We start from the raw sequence: 18,395 nt of genomic DNA, 5'->3' as shown, positions 1-18,395 counted from the left end.
ATAAGATTGTTGAACAGCAATTCGCACTGGAACTCGATCACATTTGTTACTTTGGTTTCCTTCCACTCTGGGTGGACTCCGGTTTTGATGCCTCCGAGAAGCACTGCCTGACAACCAACAGGATCCTCTCCGGATTTTTTTGGTGAGGATCCTGAGCATCTGTAAATCGTTTATCGTACCGTCAGTTTTTGTTAAATACTGTATACGTTTATTTTTAAATAAAAATATTTAAATCCTCACAAGAAGATCCGGCAAGGATCCAGACTTGCCTGACAACATGAACAAACCTTCTAATTAGGAATCTGGTTTTGGTGATGGAAAGATTCTGCAGCAAAGCAAAAGTAAATAGATGGAGGAGATGCGAAGGCTACCAAGTAAAATGTGTGCTCATTTCCTGCGTCAAATTTGTATTGAAAAATTATTGCTTTAGTGAATAACGAGAAAATATGCCCGCGCGTTGCTGCGGGACTTGAATGTGTTAGTTGCAACATGCATGAATAGTTTCCACACAAAGCAACTAAAAAGACATAGCACCTAGGAATCAATGAACAATTGAGACATCTTACTCGTATGTGAGAGTCTCAATCCCTATTGAACAAAAGTCCTATTTCTTCAAATTGAACTGACATCATTGATCAAGCAATTAAACATTCCTACTGGCAAATAATTGACCCAAGAGTTGAGCAGATATATAGGGATTGGACAAAGGGGACGTAATTAAACTATATAATTTAATAAAAGTAAAGGTCAATACAACTCTTTGAATTAAACTATATATCTAATTTACCAGAAAACTTTGTAAAGGTGACAGGTTACCCATTTTTGATAAGTAAAATATAGCTTAAGCTTAATTTTTTAACAGCTTAATGCAGTTCAAAAGTATTTTCTGTTGTGGTGAGAAGGATAAGTTACAACCAACCCGCCTTAACTTTTTACTTTTTCCAGATGCATATGTACAGTTTACCTGCACCCTCATACCATGTGTCTTGAGCTGTTATCTATCCTCCACTTGCAGCATTTTTGCTCTTCTTCACGGGAACCTCGACAGCAAACGATTTCATCTGTTACCGGTTAATGGAGATGTCTTCTGCACGACTGGACTACAAAGGGGGAGAAAAACAGTATTAGGAAAACACATTATACTCAATCATCACCAAAGATATTTTCAAACAAATCACAATCCATTACACAAAGTGCATCCAACTCCAAGGCAAGAATACATACAATTCACCACCAGCAACCAAAACAGTTTTTTTTTTTTTTTTAATGAAATTATACACCTCTCACCCAAGTAGTAACCAGTTCTTTTGAACTGCGCATCTGTAAAAACATGAGTACGGATATATTAAGGAGAGCAACAACACTAAATTTCTAACATCACCGGCATTCACAACATTAAGCATGTAGGGAAACTATTTCATTTCATTTTAATTTTAGGTGACACAACTGATGCAAGAAAGGGTCGAGCAAGTAGCATGGCATCAAGAATAAAGGAAGATATTTAGGATGGAACTATTAAAAGTTTCTATAAACCATTAAATTTACGCTTAGTGAGTATACCAGAAGATCTGCGTGCAACGAAAGTATGGCAACCAGGGGTCTGTCGTTGGCTGGAGAACTGTGGAGACACGAAAATCTCAGGGGTCTGTGAGTATACCAGAAAATCTCAGAAATGCATATCAGTCGAAGGTCTCAAGTTCTCAAGAGTGGGGAATTACTGATTAGAACAGTTTGTCATCAAAAAAATATATTGGAGAATCAAATTGAAAAATCCAACATAACCCAAATTTACACTAACAGATAAGCAGATGCTACAGTAACAAAAAAGAGAGCCAAGAACGGAATTTTACTTTATCTATGCTGATAACTATCTGAGAACGAAACAAAGACCAACTGGAATGCAAAAAATAATGAAGTGAAATAAGCATGTGGAAGTGTTATATATAATGAAGTGAAATTATCCACTATGGTTTATTTGACATATGGATAATTTCATCTAAGAAAGAGAAATAAGCATATGGAAGTGTTATATATATATAGTTTTTGTTCCAATTTGTTGTGTATTGGGAAAGACAATAACGTAATTATCATTACTTATTGGTTTAAAGGACTTAATATTTGTTTTAGTTTGTGTAGAGAACAGAGACCTAATGGCATGTTGTTGGTTGAATGCTATATGAAAATACAGAAAGGCCAAACCTTTGGGGTTATTTTAAGTAAAAAAAATGTTGATGCATCAAATACATTTAATGCACACTCCCAAATGCAGTCTTCATGTTCCCAGCGAAACACTATGCATCTAAATCCTATACTCAATTCATAAAGGTTAGCCCCATTAATTAAGGGAATATAATTGCAATATGCATAATTAGTTGATATCAACCATATATATCTCACACAACTAAGAATGCAGGGTCAAAACCAGAGTATACTTACATAGGTGTTATTTCCTATTTGCATTTTGATAAGTCTCATGTTTTAACAATCATCCAGCACCCCACTCATGGCATAATTGTTTGTGGGATGACACAACCCATGACACAACTGGAGACTAATTCTACAGAACCCATGACACAAAACAATCCAAAATTAACAGATTGCAGTAACAACATTCCAACAAAAGTAAGAAGACCAGAAAAATGATCTATTAAAGTAATTTAGTTCCATCATGCATAAATCAAGGCAGTCACGTAAGGCTAGTATGTATGGTAATCCAACACATTAACATAAAGCATCCAAATACAGACTCAGAATTACAAAACACATGAAAATTCAAATTCCAACGTGTTATCCAATCACCAATTTCAAATCCACCAAAACCAAAACCCAAAATCAAAAGAAGGTGATCAAATGTTTGATTTTGCTAAATATTATAAAATAAAATAAATAAAAATATGTACAAATCAACATGCATACCTTGTAGCAGTGCAGGGAATAGAAGCGTAAGTTGCATCGAGGGCAGCATTAAGCACATATACTAACTACCAACATCACAACCTTATTTTTTTTTGGCCGATTCAAAACATTGTATTTATAAAGATTGGCACAACCCCATAACAAAAAAGATTGACACTTTTTTTCAGGCTCTGCTTAGTTTGAAAGCCCACGTCTATAAAGACTGGGATCACATATAAACACTGGGACAAAAACCTGGCAGCAATGAATGTAAAATCATTCACAACATAGAACAGAAAACATTAACTCACACAACATGATACAAAATCCTAACATACTAATTAATACAACATTATAATCCACCATCCCATTTGTCAACATAATTCACCTCTCTGGGATAGTCAGAGAGGGGGAAGATAGTCAGAGAGAGGGGGAAGATAGTCAGAGAGGTGCATTATGTTAGGATTTTGTATCATGTCTGTGCTAGACAATCACCAAGCATTACACTCTAACTTTCAGTCAAGCTTAAACGGATATCCCATCTTTCCTTATAACTCATCTTTCTTTTCATGGATATTAGTTTTTGTTTCTACATTTAAACAAAATGGTAGCATGAAAAACTCATTTAGCCAAGTTAACAACCATTAACAAATAGCTTCTAGAAAAGATCAAAGTGAATAAGATCATTTCAACCTTTAGCATAAGAACAATTCATAAAAATCTACCCAAATATGAAAATTCCTGCACCATTCTTTGTGATATTGGAACACAAAATTAAGTTGTTTGATTTCAGGCAACCCCCTACTTTACCTCTATACATGGAAATGGTCCTGTTTATACTGCATTACACGTTAGCAAAACCATATTAATTGAAAAGATGATCATCAAACCTAGCTAGCTAGTTGAATTATTTGTTAATTAAACGTACTCGTGGCTTGCAAATTGGCAGGCCATGCCAGAGGGAGAGAAGATGATCATGAGGGCAACTTCAGCATCGTAGAGGATAGAGAGGTCAAAAGCCTTCTTCAAAAGTCCATTTATGCGTTTGGAGAAGGTAACCTCTTAAGTCTCACAAAAAAATAAAAGACTTTTTCGTTAGCGAAATCTCTTTCTACCGGGAGTTCTAAAAGTTTTTTTTCGTGTAACAAATAAATAATCTGAATCATTCTAGCAACCTATTTTTTCACCACATAAACAACAAATCACAAATTTAACACTTGCAATGGTATACGAAACCAACCGTACACGAAAAAGAGAATGTTGAGAAAATAACCCAGATGAAGGCAGCTTTGGAGAGTTTAGAATCCAAGTATGGTATCAACAGCCAAGATATGTTCCTTGTAATATCCTTTTATAGATCCCAAAACAAATACAATCTGCACAATCAAATTTCTTGTTATAGCCAAAAGAGAACAATAGTCTGCAAGGTAGTGCATCTCAAACATTAAATGAATAATTCAGATAAAATGAAATCACAAAAGAACACAAAAATTTAAAGAAAAATTCTTTATAAATTAGCATCCTGACCGCTTTGGATCCAAAAACTTTTAGCACAGACAGTGCACCGCAATTTATCTAAAATAAAACCCTAAACCTATGAAGGCAGCGTCTGTAATTTTTCTTTACTGAGTTATGATAAATAATAAAATCTAGCAATGAAGTTCGACATGCATGTGTCTCTGTGTTACATTCTTCTTCTCGCTACTTCTTTTTTATTAGAATTATGTGTTGGTTGTTGCCCGAACAGAAATTTCAATTGGTTAGCTTTGAGGGCTGGAAATAATATTTTCCAAGCAAGAAAACAGAGGCAAATAAATAAAACTGTCGATCGAGTGCAAGTTGTATCCTAAGAAATTCTTAAGCCAATGTAATTGGCTTCAAAATTCTTGGTTTTCTTCAGATAAAATTTTGGTTATTGTTTCTCTCTTTCGTGCAAGCTTACACCACTAAAGGAAGCCAGAGATTTTTACCTTTTACCTTTGGTCTGAGATTCTCAAGTGTGCGCTCTGCAAGCGGTTCCAGAAAACAAAAAGCACCGTTTCCTGAAAATAAAAGGAAAACCATACCATAAACCCACACTGAGCATCTAAACACAAACAAAATAGCCAAAATTTGAAAAAAACAAAAATTTAAACAAAAGTTGTATCTGCAGACCAAAGGCCACCAAAAAAAAAAAAAAAAATCTTAACAAAAGACTCAAAAGGAAAAACAAAAATTGTATACCCTCAGCACAAAAGGGCTACCAACGCTGCACACAACGGCTCCAAAATTTGATGACCAGCCTTCCTGAAAGAAAAAACCGAATCAAATTAGACAACCAGACGCAAGATCGAAGCACACAGACATAACCCCCAAAATCACAAAAAAAAAAAATCCAAACACAAAATCCAGCTGCAAATCGAAAAGCACAAATCCAGAAATTAAACAGGGACGCTGAAAAATACCTAAAACTCTCAAATGTATTCTTATTCCACATATCCCGCATACACGAACCTAACTTGCCACTGTTCACCACCCCTACTCCTCCCTCTCTCTTTATCTCCCTGCAATCCCGACGATTTCTCTCACTATCACCCTCTCTTGGCATGGATTAATAATTACCTCAACAGCTAACGGAGCCAAAGCCAAACTCCAGAGCTTCGAAGGGCAGGATCACAGAAACATCAAAAAATATAATCAATAAATAGTTAATTAATTAATCAAATACATACAATACCTGAATGCCTCGTTTGAACGACCCGATGCAAGAACTCGATAACCCATCACAGCAAGACCGGACATTTTAGAACTGACTGTGTGTCCTGAGTAGAACAGAGTGAATGGTGGTGGTTCTGTGGTGATGTTTCGCCGGAAGCAGCAGCAGCACCGCCTGAAGTATCCCTACTGGTCGAAGCAGCAACAGAAGAAAAAGATGAGGTGGAAGACGATGGATGTTCATAATCGAAGAGTTCGAAGGGATTTACCTTTGGATTCTTCGACTTTCAGATGGAGTTTGCTGGTGTGTGGGCCTGCAACTTCGTTTGCAGGCGTGATGTTTCCATGGAATTTCTCTCGGGCTTACCTGGAGAGCAAAGCGAGAGAGAAAGCTCTCCAGATTTTGTGAACTCAAGGCCTGAGTTTGGTTTTTGACAAAAATGGAGGCCATGATTTCTCAGAGAGATCAGCGAGCTCACATTTTTTAATTCTCAGAGAGAGAAAACTCTCGAGCTTTTGCAGAAGGGGAATCGTGTTTTGTCGAGGTTTTGAGTTGTAGCAGAGCTAACGAAAGGAGATGAGAGAGAGAGGTCGAGCGGCTAGGGTTTGAGTATGGAAGAGATGAAAATTGGAGAGCGCACCTGTTTTGGCTGAAGCACGGCTCACACACGGGGATCAAAAGTAGAGAGATTCAGCGGCAGTCTTGTAAATAAACTGAAATGTGGTCCAAAACACTGTTCATATGAATAGTGCGATTTCCCCTCCTACTTTAGACTAAAGTAATAACCATTCGAGTACATCTCCACCCATAAATGAATTGTCTAGGTAATTTTTGTATTAAAAATTTATTTAAAAAAAAATTAACAAAAAGATAATTTTATTTTTAATTTCGGATAAGATTTTTAACCAATCTCATCAATGCAAGTATCATTATTTGAAATTATAATTTGTGTGGATAGATTTTCGATCGGATTTTTAACCAATCTTGTAGCGTTACGTGTCATAATTCTGTAAGAATTTTGTGAATATATTTCTGATAGGATTTTTAATCAATCCTGTCGTACCACGTGTCATTATCCATTTAAAATATTTGTGGATAGATTTTTTATATGATTTTCAATTAATCACGCCGCGTGACATTATCTACAACCTTATCCTTTTATTTTCCTTTATATAAACCTTATATCCAACTTAAAGCTTACACACCAAATACAAAGTTTTTCTCCAATATTTTGTTCAAGATTTACCTCGATATTTTGTCCAAGAATATCAATCAATTGTTACCCTTCGTAGGATGAAAAGTAACCGGATGGATCTGATGCTTTTTAGATAGAGAAACTGAAGAAAACATAAGAGTTATTATAGCCGATAACCTAGATAGATGCGTGGGTAATAACTGGCAAGATAAATCCTCACCAAGCATTTTCCTTCCAGTAGCAACTGACAAGAAATTCCTAGTGGTGAGATGGCACATCTCAATCTACAAATCTTGCTAGTTATTACCCATATATGTATCTAGGTTATCAGCTATAATAACTGTTATGCTTTCCTCAGTTTCTCTATCTAAGAAGCATCAGATCCAGCTGGTTGCTTTCTTTTTCATCCTATGAAGGGTAACAATTGACTGATATTCTTAAACAAAATATCGAGGTGAATCTTGTTTTGTTCACATTTTCTTTTATCGAAATTATCATTAACATACTCTATTTGAAGCCAATATGTGCTTTATGCTTAAGGTACTATATTAAGCTTTCTCAATGGATAAAGCACATATTTTGTTCAAGAATATTAGTCAATTGTTACCCTTCATAGGATGAAAAAGCATTTGGGTGGATTTGATATTCAAATTAATATTGTCTCGGACTAAGAAAGAATCTGTGGAGGTAAGGTTGGTAAGGAGAGACTCTGTACTTAAAAATATCAGTCATGAGAAAGTAAACCAATTCCTTCCAAGTTGATTAAGATGTGTCATCTCATCTCAATATTTTGTTCAAGATTCACTTCGATATTTTGTCAAATCACACTTGATAGATTTAAAGAATGCATTTCAAAACCCTGAATTCCTTATTGTTTGTATCGATTTTTTCTATCAATTGAATGAACCAACTGATGTTTATGGAATTGAGGGTTTTGAAATGCTTTCTTTAAATCTATCAAGTGTGATCTGACATTCTTGATGCGATGGGTTTTCCCACCTCCACTGGGACCGTAAAGATATAAAGTTCTAGAGGCGGAGGGATCTGAAATGGCATCATGGAAGAAAGCAAAACATGAAACTAGATACTCTTCTTGAAAGATTGACATCATGCAGTAGTGCGAAGGTTGCAATAGCAGCGGCGAGTTTTGATTGTACCTCCGGTGTAGCCTCTGACTCTGGCGGGAGTCCATCCAGCGTCACCCTTGACTCCGACGGGAGTTCATCCGGCGTCGCCTCTAAATCATAAGCTCGTAACGATTGACTTGAACACAAAAACTGCATAAACATCGCCAAAGAACTGAACTAGAGACTTGAATTTGGATAAAAATAAATTTTTATTCCACAAGGAAGAACGGGTCTTACTCATACATTCCTAGTTAGCCACTGTGGCCATCCTAAAGAATACATATCGTCCTCTTATTAAGGACTCGGAAAAAAGACACAAACAAGTCGAAACACGAAAAAAAATCATTTAACATAACTAGATATGAGATTCTTGTAATCCAAAGCCATCCGGCACCAAGTCACCACTCGCCTGTTTTGGTATATGAAGATTCTTCGAAGATTAAGCAGTTATGATGAAACTTTCAAGCTTTTCAAAGCGGTCGTAAGCAGGGAAAGTTTGTCAGGAGCTCTCTGCTTGTAGTGTTTCTCCAATGCTGTTGCCGCCAGTGATTGTAGCTCTAAGCTCTCTTTGTCTTCCTTGTTCCTTCCTTTTGCAAGCTGTCCGATGGCAGAAGTGCACTGGAAGGCAGGAGTTAAAACGTTCTTTCAGTAATTCAAGTTGGTCACAAGAGCAGGAAAAGAAAGGGCTGAAAAACAATCTGAATAATCAAATTAAATATCCGGCGTCTAACACTTGAACAATCAAATTAAAGAGACGACTGACTCTCGGCCACAGCAGGATCAGCAATGCAATTCAAGAGGAAGAACTCACCAGGTTAATACCAAAAAGTGCTCTGACATTCTTGCCCCCGGTCAAGTCTATAACAGATGCATAGTATTTTTTTGCGGTCTGAAGGTTTTCCAATCCACCAAGAGTGTAAAGCACCTGTTCACCACACAAAGCAAAATATCAGAAATGTGCTTTAATGGGGGTCTTTAGTGCTGTTAAACATGTAATCATGATTGTATGTTGAAAATGCATTGCTTAATTTCTTCACTCAGAATACTCACATTTGGTCGTTTGACTCCTTTCCAAATAGTAGGGCAACAAAATATAAAGGATGTAGATTGCAAGTTGGATATGAGGTGTTCATATTAGGAGTTGCTTCACAAAATCAATTTCATTAGCCCTCTATTTTAGGATATCGTATCCTAGCCCTGACTCTAGCTTGACATTTTGCACCATCTTAAGTCCCGTGTGTAAATTTTCCATTCAAATCACAAATTTTACATAAGACAAGCCAGTGCTGATGCAAAACATTTCCTTTATTTGTAAGCCGATAATTCATTGCTAATTAAGAAGTCTGGTATAGTATTGCAGTAATTTGGGGGATATAAAAGAAGATTTTAGGTTATTTTTTGGTTTTTACAGCTATCAACGAAAGGGTACATATGAAGCTTTTTCTAATGAACAATAAATTTTTTAGTCGTGAAAAACCAGCACACAAACATTTCTATAATGCAAACAGGAATTACTGGCCGGTAAAAGGCCGAAGAAAAACTTACATCAGCATAAGCCAAGTGGTGAAGAGGAACAGTAGGTTGCGATAATATCAGCTCCTCATAGCAGAACGCAGCTTGCTTGTACCTAGTTTACATAAAAAACATAACTTAGCAACAAAACATATGTAATTTGATTCTAGAAGACAAGAGGTTTCAATAAGTCTGCTGAAAACATACATCTGCAACGAAACATAGATTTCAGCCAGCTCTCTCCATGCATCATGATCAGCCATAAATCTGTCGAAAGGGGAAAATACAACTCAGCAAATTTTTTTTGGTGACATAAAATATTTTTCTTCTAAGGAATTTAATATACGCCTTACATTTCCAGATATTTATTAAGCCACTCAATGGCCCCTGAGGTGTCTCCTTGTGCCTTTGCCATAGCCACTCTTCTCTTATGTATCACCTGCATAACAAAAATAATTTGAACTTACATAACCATTTTTCATTGATCTTTGCTCGAAAAAAGAACATGCTATTTAACAAATATAAGGGGACATGATCCATCTTAAAAAATGTAGATTGATCCTTCCATGAAGAGTTTTTATATGGATTACTTGATCGAGTGGATTTTCCTCCAAAAAGCTTGAGTAAGCCTTTTCTGCCTCTGCCCAAGATCCCTTTGCCTCTAGCAACATAGCCTCTAGCCTACCTGTGATTTGTGCCAAAACAAATAGTTAAGCCACCACCCAGCAAGAGCTAACACTAAAAGTATTAATTTCCACGCCGATTAGCCAAAATTTCCTAAAAAAATGTTTAGCCAATTATTTTGACACCATTATTGGATCTAAAAATCAGAATTACACACATGATTCAAATCAGTTAATCAACTTACCAACCCTTTTACTCTCTGGAAATGCCTTGCGTAAAAGCCTAATGCAGTCCTGCAAAAGTTCAAGTAAGGCAGGCATGAGAGAGCAGAATATATCACATTCGCCTTACACAAATCTTACGATTCTCAAATCCAGGGTAGGTTATAAAACAATTTCAGTATCTTCCCCCCTCCCAAGTGGGCAAGCGGAAAGTTTAAAGTTCGAAAATAAAAGCTATGCAATTTCAGAAGTGTAAGCCAAAAAATATATCACACCTTTGCAACATTAAGAGACTGGCAGTCCATGGCAGCAATTGCCACTTGCTCATACAAAGTCCACTCTACATCAAAAAATACATACTACTTGTTAGTCAGAACCCAAAATCTCCCCCCAATAAAGAAGAACTCCAAAATCCAAATCAGAGGATGCTTGTTGCACAATACTCACGGCAAAGTTAAACTAACCGAAAACATCAAATTCGAACAATCAAATCCATTTCTTGATCACACAAATTCAAATTAAGCTTATATGACAAATTAACTGCAAAATAACTACAAACCAAATTGAACTCACACAAATTTAAAAACACCAAATTGCAAAGAGTCCATAGTTTTTCATCAGTAAGCAATTCTAATCCATGCCCAATTCAAATCAAGTAATCAAGATCACAAAAACAAGCAAATTAACCACAACCCAATTGAACTAACAAAAAACCCAGATGGAACAACAATACGAAGCTCAAAAACTCACCTTCCGTGCCGAGACTGGATCTTTTTTTGAGGTCGTTCAAGATCGAGAGGCCATACTTCAAGACCTTCTCGGAGCGGCGGACCTTGAGCTTTCGGACCAAGCAGAGGTACTCCCAGGCCCCTCCTCCTCCATTATCGACCTGGTTCTCAAGCCTGTTCAATTGGGTTTCTTCCATTTTGCTCACCATCTTCGCCAATCCAGCGAGCGAAGCTCCTCTCTCTCTCTCTCTAGATGTTTCCCTCTCTAGCCGGCTTCTCGATCGATCTGTTTCGATTGGAGGAGAGAGGGAATTGACTCAGAACGCACTCTCACGGTTGTACTTGTCTTCTTTCTCTGTCGGCTCATTCTCAATGGCTCAGGGTCACAATCGTAATTCTACACAATATCAGATTTCATGTTCACCACCCTGAAATTTTAGTATTTTTCACTTTGTTCAACATCAACTTAGCGCTAGCGATTTTAGAATAGTCATCAGAAAAAGTTTGAACTAGACAAAAAGAAGGGCTCCGCAAGTTTTGAAAATCCATCTCGTTTCCAACAAGAAGAATTATAAAATCATTATAATGAGAATCAATTTTACTTTCATTTCGATCTTTGACAATTAATAAACAATTTAATGTCAATGCTTGATTATGAGCCGCGCTTATCTTAATTCTTGCTTACTCCGATTCTTAGTTGGTAAACATGCCCGATCATCTCTGTTGCCCTCAAGGATTTCAAAAGCTTAGGGATCAACGTCAACCTAAGATGGGAAAAAGAATATCTATTATCTGAGGACCAAATTGGAATAATAGCCAAGTTTAAGGGGCCAATTTACAATCAACAAAAGAAATTTGTCAAACGGAATAGTTGGAATAGGAGCGAAACGGTGCGTTTCCCGGGAAAAAGCGGTATCCCCAAAATCAAAATGTGGCTTAAGCCCGCACCATCATGCTTCTCTACGCTAAAACCCTACTGCTCTGCTACTCCTCCACCACCACCGCTAACCACCGCCTTAAAAGCCCTAATGGCGACAAAAACCACGGAGGAATCCGACGTCGGAATCGTCTGCTACATCTCTCAGCTCCCTGGATTTCGCGGCATTTTAAAGCAAAGGTCTGGGTTATAAATTTGTATGAGAAATTTGAGCACTCTGTTCTGTTTGGGATTTTCAAGTTATTTATTGTCGTTACGATGTGCTTGGATGCCTAGAAAATGTAGGAAAATTTAATGAAAGTATTATTTTGCTGTAAAGTCAGGAGCTTGAAGAAAAATAACCACAGGATATGAAATTCAGCATTTTTTTTTTATAATTATTTTCCTCATTGGATTCGTAATTTGCATATAAGTTATTATTTTTAGAGATAAATTATTTGTCGATATCTTAAAGCTTATTATTTTATCTTGGTGAATCGTATAGGTATTCGGATTTTATGGTAAACGAAGTAGATAAGGAGGGAAATGTTGTTCATTTGACCAACTTGGATGCGCCGGTGGAGGTGAATAAGTTCATACTTTTGTTCTCATCAGAAGTACGTATGTGTATGTACAATTTAGTATTTATGGGAAGTATAATTCTTCGGGTTTATTCAGGCAGTTCAGGAAAGTGGAACAACGACAGGTGATGGTACAAGTAAAGATTATACTACCGAAATTGAATCATTTAGAGCTCTTGCTGATCCTAATGATGCTGAGCTCTTGGAAACTTTTATCAAACAAATTAATTCCGGTGGGGAAGATGGTGTTATGCCTATTGTTCTTTCCCCAGATTATGATAAATCTCATCGAACGGTTAGTTTTTCGGTCTTATCTATTTTTTTTTTTTAATTTAGATAGTGTTTTGGATAGAGACGTAGACATGACACTTGTGCAATCAGAGAGGTCAGGGTGGAACTGAGTATTTGATTTCCGCTAATGTGAAAATGTACATATAATTCTTCCAAACTTAATCTGCATAAACCACCTTTACCACCATATTCAAAATGAGTAAATGAAACCCAGTTGACTCTCTCGGTTTCGTTTCTGGCTTACATTATTTTTCTTCCAGGCAGTGCATAATTTTTTTAAGCAGCACTTCAAGTTCCTTGTCACCGACACAGTTGATGGACCAGATTCTTCATCAAAATGCATCCGGGTGAGAATAAATTCAGGTGGGCAGAACAGCAGAGGCAGAAATTCCAGAAAACGAAAAGAAAGAGGTGATAAACCTTTTGATAGCAGGGGTTCAGAGGATTGGTCAGAGCACGTTGGCAAATTCCTTAGGTAAAAGGGTACATTTAGGTTATTCTTCTCCTTTAGATATTTTTATCGAGATTTGGTGTAGTTGGCACAGCAGAGCTGTCTGATTTATTCATATATCTAATCATGTGTAATGCATACAATGGAACACTTATAGTTAATCTACATCGTTCTCCTTTATTCTTTTGAAACTGTCTGCCTGAAGTACTCTTCTTAACAATGACTGATGAGGCAATTGGCTAGTGGCTAATCAAGTGTTTTCCGCATGTAGCTGTCAACTAATTTTCTTCTTCCCATGTCAGTTTGCATGCAAATAATAACCAGATTTGTTTTTCTTTTGGGGGCTTCAAAATTTTTTATTTTTTGTTGATTAAAACTCTATGTCAGCTTATCTGAAAGGTTTGTTTAATGTGGATGTACAGGTTTCATCTTTACAAGGAGAACAAGGATACACAGGAAGCCTTAGGAGTTATAGGAAAGATGCTTGGTGTCCAGGTATGGGTTCCACCTGAGAACTAATTGACTTGAACACCATTAGACATATGACTACTGTTTTCACAATGTTTGGCAAAACATCTCCACTGCTTGATTTGTTTACATGGTAATTAGCGGTGTCTTGTTGCTCCTTTTTTGAAAAATATATGAGGGTTTTGATTAAGGAACTCATTATAGAGTCAGTCTTTGCTCTCTGCTTCCTTCCTGCATGCATGGACATAGTCAACACATTAGTATAATTAAGCATGCAATTCAGTAATCTATTGGTGTCTTTGATTTTGTTAAGGTCCATTTGCAGCATCATTGACCGTACCGATGTTTTTAAATGAAAGTCATCATTAAATGTTTAGTAATTACTGGTGAAGTACTGTGATGAAATATAGTTGTTTTTTAGTTAGTTCTGTACTTAATTTTCACCACATGACAGAGAGCAAAACTTGGATTATTGGTTTCCATGTAAACAGTTGAGATTGGTCAGATGTGTAGAAATTTATGGTACTTGGTTATCATCTTTGACTTAATGTATAGATATCATATTACTTTTCTTTTGATAGATTAATATTATTCTTTTCCATAGCCAAGGTCCTTTGGGTTTGCGGGTACTAAGGATAAGCGTGCTGTCACGACTCAGAGGGTAATTGATACTCACTAATATTTCTGCTTATGCCTTTAAATATTGTATATTTTCTTCTCTAGATGAAACATGTGCTCCACAAGAGAATTGCTTCTTATTGGCCTTCATGTATCAGACTTATGATAATCCACTTTAAAACTACATATTATTCAACCAACAGGTAGGAGCTCACTTTGATTGTTATCCAATCAATGGGTAAGAGGATTCTGAATGATATTCCATAAGTTGAATTTCCTTTAGTTATTAAACCCACAGTAGCTCCCTTCCAATGTATGTCTACTGCCATGAATCCTCGAGTGCCAATTTTTGTAATCCGAGCATAGTGGTTACCCAAAGAGTTAATGAACTTCATTTTCTTGTTGAATTTCCAGGTAACCGTTTTTAAGAAGCTTGCTAGTAAATTAGCTGCTCTTAATGATAGGTTGATCGGTATCAAAGTAGGTGACTTCTGGTAAGGCTGATGAATGTGAATCATTGGTATTCCCGGTCAGTTGAGTTTTAATGCATATTAATGAGATAGTTGCATTTATCCAGTTATGTGACAGAAGGACTTGTCCTCGGCCAACTATTGGGAAATCGGTTTTCAATTACATTGAGGTAAGATTGTTCCTAGTAATCATTTACGTAATTACATGCGCTTGAATAAAACATCTCTCATGGCTACTTCTATTATTCACCATCTAATTTGCTCATTGCGTGCACTCACATTACTTCTCAGAGGAGTTGTTGCAGATTCTGAAGATACCATCAAAGCCTCCGCAAGTGCCTTGGGAAGGCAGGGATTTATTAACTACTTTGGTTTACAAGTACTCTCTCTCTCTCTCTCTCTCTCTCTCTCTCTCTCTCTCTCTCTCTCTCTCTCTCTGAGTATATCTTGTCCTGGTTTAGACTCCTTATTTGCAATAAAAGCTAAATGTTATTGATATATAGGTGTCTTGTTCGTTATTTTTTGGACAAGTGGTTGTTCTCTTTTGTATCTAAAGCTATATGAAACTGCTTTCTAGCCATTACACGTGCTGTATGTTTCTCATAAGTTGTCTTAAGGCATGTGGATTATATTTTGCTGTGGTTAGTAAGATAACTTATAGTATGCATGGTAATGAATTCAGCGATTTGGAAGCGGTTCTGTGCCAACTCACCTAATTGGAGGTTCACTACTCAGAGGAGAGTGGAAATCTACTGTAAGCATGTTCCTTGATCCAAGAGAAGGGGATATCCTTTTTGTGTTTCTGGGTGTTGTGAGGATACTTTTCTTTTCTTCTTTATACTTGACTACTTCTTGCTAAACTGTTTAGTGCATGCTGCTATAGTGTTCTGTTGGTTTTTGTTTTCTTTAACTTGATCTTAGATTACAAAAGAATGTGATTACAGAGGCACGAGAATATTACAAGGAAACTAATGATATTGAAGGGACCCTGAGGAAATTACCGCGACATCTGGTTTCTGAAAGAGCTATAGTAAGTCACCAACTATGATTGCTTTGTTGGGACATGCTAGATTTTTTCTTGATTCCATAAACTATCTCGAAAGATTAAGTTTTATATCTAAATCCTTTTGTTTATTCGAGTAATCCTTCCCCGTCTTCGCATTGTGCATCCTTTGCTTTAATTTCATGCATTTGGCATGGTGATCATAATATTAGTTTGATTTTACTGAATTGGGTTACTTCATCTTGTGCTTCATGGCTGATCATAAATTTTTCCTCTTCTTTGTTCTCATACAGTTGCAATGTCTGAAGAAATGTCCTGGAAACTACTTGCAGGCGTTGAAAGCTATTCCTAGAACTTTGAGGATGATGTAAGAGATTTTCCAGCGGAATTAGTTTCTGTTTTCTTTTTTCGTAATGGAGGCAATCTGAAGTTAAAGTTTATGCCTTTTTTTTTGCTCAAGTCCATCAATATGAGTTTAATCTGGTTACAGTTGAACATATATACAATATATATATATATATATATATATATATGAGAGTGCAATGGCATTACCACTTTCTTGTGGATTATTTTCACCCTTTTTTCAGGTATGTGCATAGTTACCAAAGCTATTTGTGGAACCATGCAGCGAGTATGAGAGTGAAGAAATATGGTATGCCCCCATTTATTCATTGGAGCAACACCAATTCATTTATTTTGAGAGGTCATGTCGTGGACTGAGTTTTTTTATTTTTTTTGGTCAAAATGTCATGGACTGATTGCGTCACTGTCATTGTTACCTCTGGCAAAGCTTTATTGCAACTATCTTTTTATCCTATATTTTTGTAAAACCAATTTGGTTCCACGATGGCAGGAACTGACCAAGTTGTGTTGGGAGACTTGGTATATTGTAAAGGAAATGAGAAAGAAAAGGTGACAGAAGTTGTTAGTTCTGAGTGCGTAGATGAAAATGGTGATGATACGCTTGATCCTAATGATTTAGGCGATATAGCTGAAACAAATCTTCCTGAGGAAAAGCTTAGTCTTGTGAAGGTTAGTTGTGTCCGGTTGTTGAGATTTTTTCCCTTGCTGTTCTAAGTAGTATGCTATGATTACAGCTACTTTAGCACCTTAATCTACAAATGCAACCCACCTTGTGGATTTTAATTTTAATTTAAAAGATTGGAAATATTAAGATGGTTCCCATCTGGCAGGCTGTAACTGCAGAAGATATCCAGAGTGGAAATTATACAATTGAGGATGTTGTCCTTCCTATGCCCGGGTAAGGAAAAGTTGACTGTCTTCCCTCATTGTATACTTCTCGGGCCGTCACAAGGTTGCTGAAGCTATTTAATACTTTGTTGTTTTACAGTTCAAGAGTCATTTTTCCAGAAAATGATATTGCTGATGTCTTTCATGATTTGGCAAAGAAGGTTTCTTATTCTCAGCAACAATTTCTCGATTTCTCCATGTTATTTATTTTTCTGAAAACACTCCACATGTTATTTATTTGATTTCCGTCTAATTCTTAATCTGCCTTATTCTCCTCCTGGATTGTTGTTTACAAATATCAATCAGGATGAAATCAGCTTGACAGAAAGCGTACATAATGTCAAGTACGGTTCCTCTTTCCCCTCTCACCTTGCCTCTTACCTCTCTCACGTGCTTCTGTTATAACGAAATGCACGCACCTTGTTTCTCTTTCTAGGGAATTCTCAATAACAAGCGTGACTGGAAATTATCGACGCATCTTCCAAAAACCAGTGGACTTTGAATGGTATAGCTACTCTCGTTTTCTCATCTTTACATATAACTTCAGTTATTATATAAATCGTGTACAATAATATATGTGATTTTTATTGTTCCAGGGAGATACTAAAATACAGTGATGGTAATATACCTCTGGTGGACACCGACTTGGACAAAATTGCCAAAACCAAACCTGCTAGCGTTGACAAAGAGGATCCAGCCAGTCTAAATGGAGATGGAAGTTTGCATGACAACGCAAAACAGACAGAGTGCGTTGACAATGATATCGGGGACAAGGGAGAAAAGTTGCCGGAAGTTGGATCCCTCTGTGACACTAATCCTCAGGAAACTCAAATGGCTCTCAAGTTGAGCTTTACTCTCCCAGCTTCATGTTATGCAACAATGGCCATCAGAGAGCTACTGAAGACATCAACGTCGGTATGTGCCTCGTTTAAATGCTTTCGTACTCTGTCGGTATCCCTCTTTCGAATTCGTACCACATTACTGAGAGAAAAATTCACGAGCAGGTTTGGTGTTTCATGTGTCTTATATTTTGGTTCTCGCAGGTTGCGTTTCACAAAACGTTAAACTAAAGCGCGCATCAGAATCACTGTAAGGACGGATAATTTGAAGGCACGGGAGAAATTGTATTTTGGAACTGATCAATGTCTAACTTTCCTACTGGTTTTGTTAATCGACACACGGATGAAATTGTATTTTAGTACTACAGAATAAAGAATCGACGACATGATTAGAAAAATTATGACGTTCAGTTTTGAGAAATTTTTCGATGCGGCTGCAGATTGTTACAATATATTACTAATTTATGACAATGAATCATGTCATTCATTCAACATGTGGATTGGTAACAT

General features: G+C 36.7%; 2 protein-coding genes and 1 long non-coding RNA gene across 5 annotated transcripts; 1 reads left to right on the top strand and 2 right to left on the bottom strand.

The window, feature by feature from the left end:
• Positions 1 to 714: 714 nt before the first annotated feature.
• On the bottom strand, positions 715 to 5,196 carry LOC125469978. 3 transcript variants are annotated; one of them, XR_007252298.1, is made up of 6 exons: positions 5,119 to 5,196; positions 4,866 to 4,937; positions 3,824 to 4,271; positions 3,706 to 3,734; positions 1,561 to 2,557; positions 715 to 1,100 (listed from the first exon to the last, which is right to left on the bottom strand). It is a non-coding gene; the product is annotated as an uncharacterized LOC125469978 (long non-coding RNA). The 3 variants fall into 3 exon arrangements; XR_007252297.1 differs by having other exon boundaries at positions 3,706 to 4,271; XR_007252299.1 differs by lacking the exon at positions 3,706 to 3,734.
• Positions 5,197 to 8,102: 2,906 nt separating this feature from the next.
• On the bottom strand, positions 8,103 to 11,328 carry LOC103954425 (ER membrane protein complex subunit 2). The gene is made up of 9 exons (XM_009366253.2): positions 11,020 to 11,328; positions 10,545 to 10,609; positions 10,293 to 10,341; positions 10,015 to 10,109; positions 9,778 to 9,863; positions 9,632 to 9,691; positions 9,458 to 9,539; positions 8,724 to 8,837; positions 8,103 to 8,530 (listed from the first exon to the last, which is right to left on the bottom strand). The coding sequence occupies exons 1-9, from the start codon at positions 11,204 to 11,206 to the stop codon at positions 8,360 to 8,362; spliced, it is 909 nt and encodes a 302-aa protein (XP_009364528.2). The 5' UTR covers positions 11,207 to 11,328; the 3' UTR covers positions 8,103 to 8,359.
• Positions 11,329 to 11,907: 579 nt separating this feature from the next.
• LOC103954424 (multisubstrate pseudouridine synthase 7) lies at positions 11,908 to 18,299 on the top strand. Its single transcript, XM_009366251.3, has 20 exons — positions 11,908 to 12,114; positions 12,419 to 12,497; positions 12,592 to 12,789; positions 13,046 to 13,260; positions 13,659 to 13,731; positions 14,309 to 14,365; positions 14,737 to 14,816; positions 14,900 to 14,962; positions 15,084 to 15,171; positions 15,475 to 15,577; positions 15,719 to 15,822; positions 16,089 to 16,162; positions 16,383 to 16,447; positions 16,649 to 16,827; positions 16,989 to 17,056; positions 17,147 to 17,207; positions 17,353 to 17,390; positions 17,483 to 17,551; positions 17,643 to 17,961; positions 18,090 to 18,299. The coding sequence occupies exons 1-20, from the start codon at positions 11,927 to 11,929 to the stop codon at positions 18,114 to 18,116; spliced, it is 2,148 nt and encodes a 715-aa protein (XP_009364526.2). The 5' UTR covers positions 11,908 to 11,926; the 3' UTR covers positions 18,117 to 18,299.
• Positions 18,300 to 18,395: the final 96 nt, after the last annotated feature.

Source organism: the organism of the source record quoted next, unplaced genomic scaffold, assembly GCF_019419815.1.
Source record: "Pyrus x bretschneideri cultivar Hongxiangsu unplaced genomic scaffold, Pyrus_bretschneideri_v1 Contig48, whole genome shotgun sequence".
NCBI lineage: Eukaryota > Viridiplantae > Streptophyta > Magnoliopsida > Rosales > Rosaceae > Pyrus > Pyrus x bretschneideri.
This window is presented reverse-complemented; position numbering and strand designations above follow the sequence as displayed.

Bases quoted from the DNA above. Each gene is read 5' to 3' on its own strand.
- LOC103954425 (XM_009366253.2), bottom strand. From the start codon at position 11,206: ATGGTGAGCAAAATGGAAGAAACCCAATTGAACAGGCTTGAGAACCAG. The intron at 9,540-9,631 runs GTATGTTTTCAG...TATGTAAACTAG, and splicing joins ATCTATGTTTCGTTGCAGAT to GTACAAGCAAGCTGCGTTCT. The intron at 8,531-8,723 runs GTGAGTTCTTCC...CCTGCCTTCCAG, and splicing joins CACTTTTTGGTATTAACCTG to TGCACTTCTGCCATCGGACA.
- LOC103954424 (XM_009366251.3), top strand. From the start codon at position 11,927: ATGTGGCTTAAGCCCGCACCATCATGCTTCTCTACGCTAAAACCCTAC. The intron at 13,261-13,658 runs GTAAAAGGGTAC...GTGGATGTACAG, and splicing joins CACGTTGGCAAATTCCTTAG to GTTTCATCTTTACAAGGAGA. The intron at 13,732-14,308 runs GTATGGGTTCCA...TCTTTTCCATAG, and splicing joins GAAAGATGCTTGGTGTCCAG to CCAAGGTCCTTTGGGTTTGC.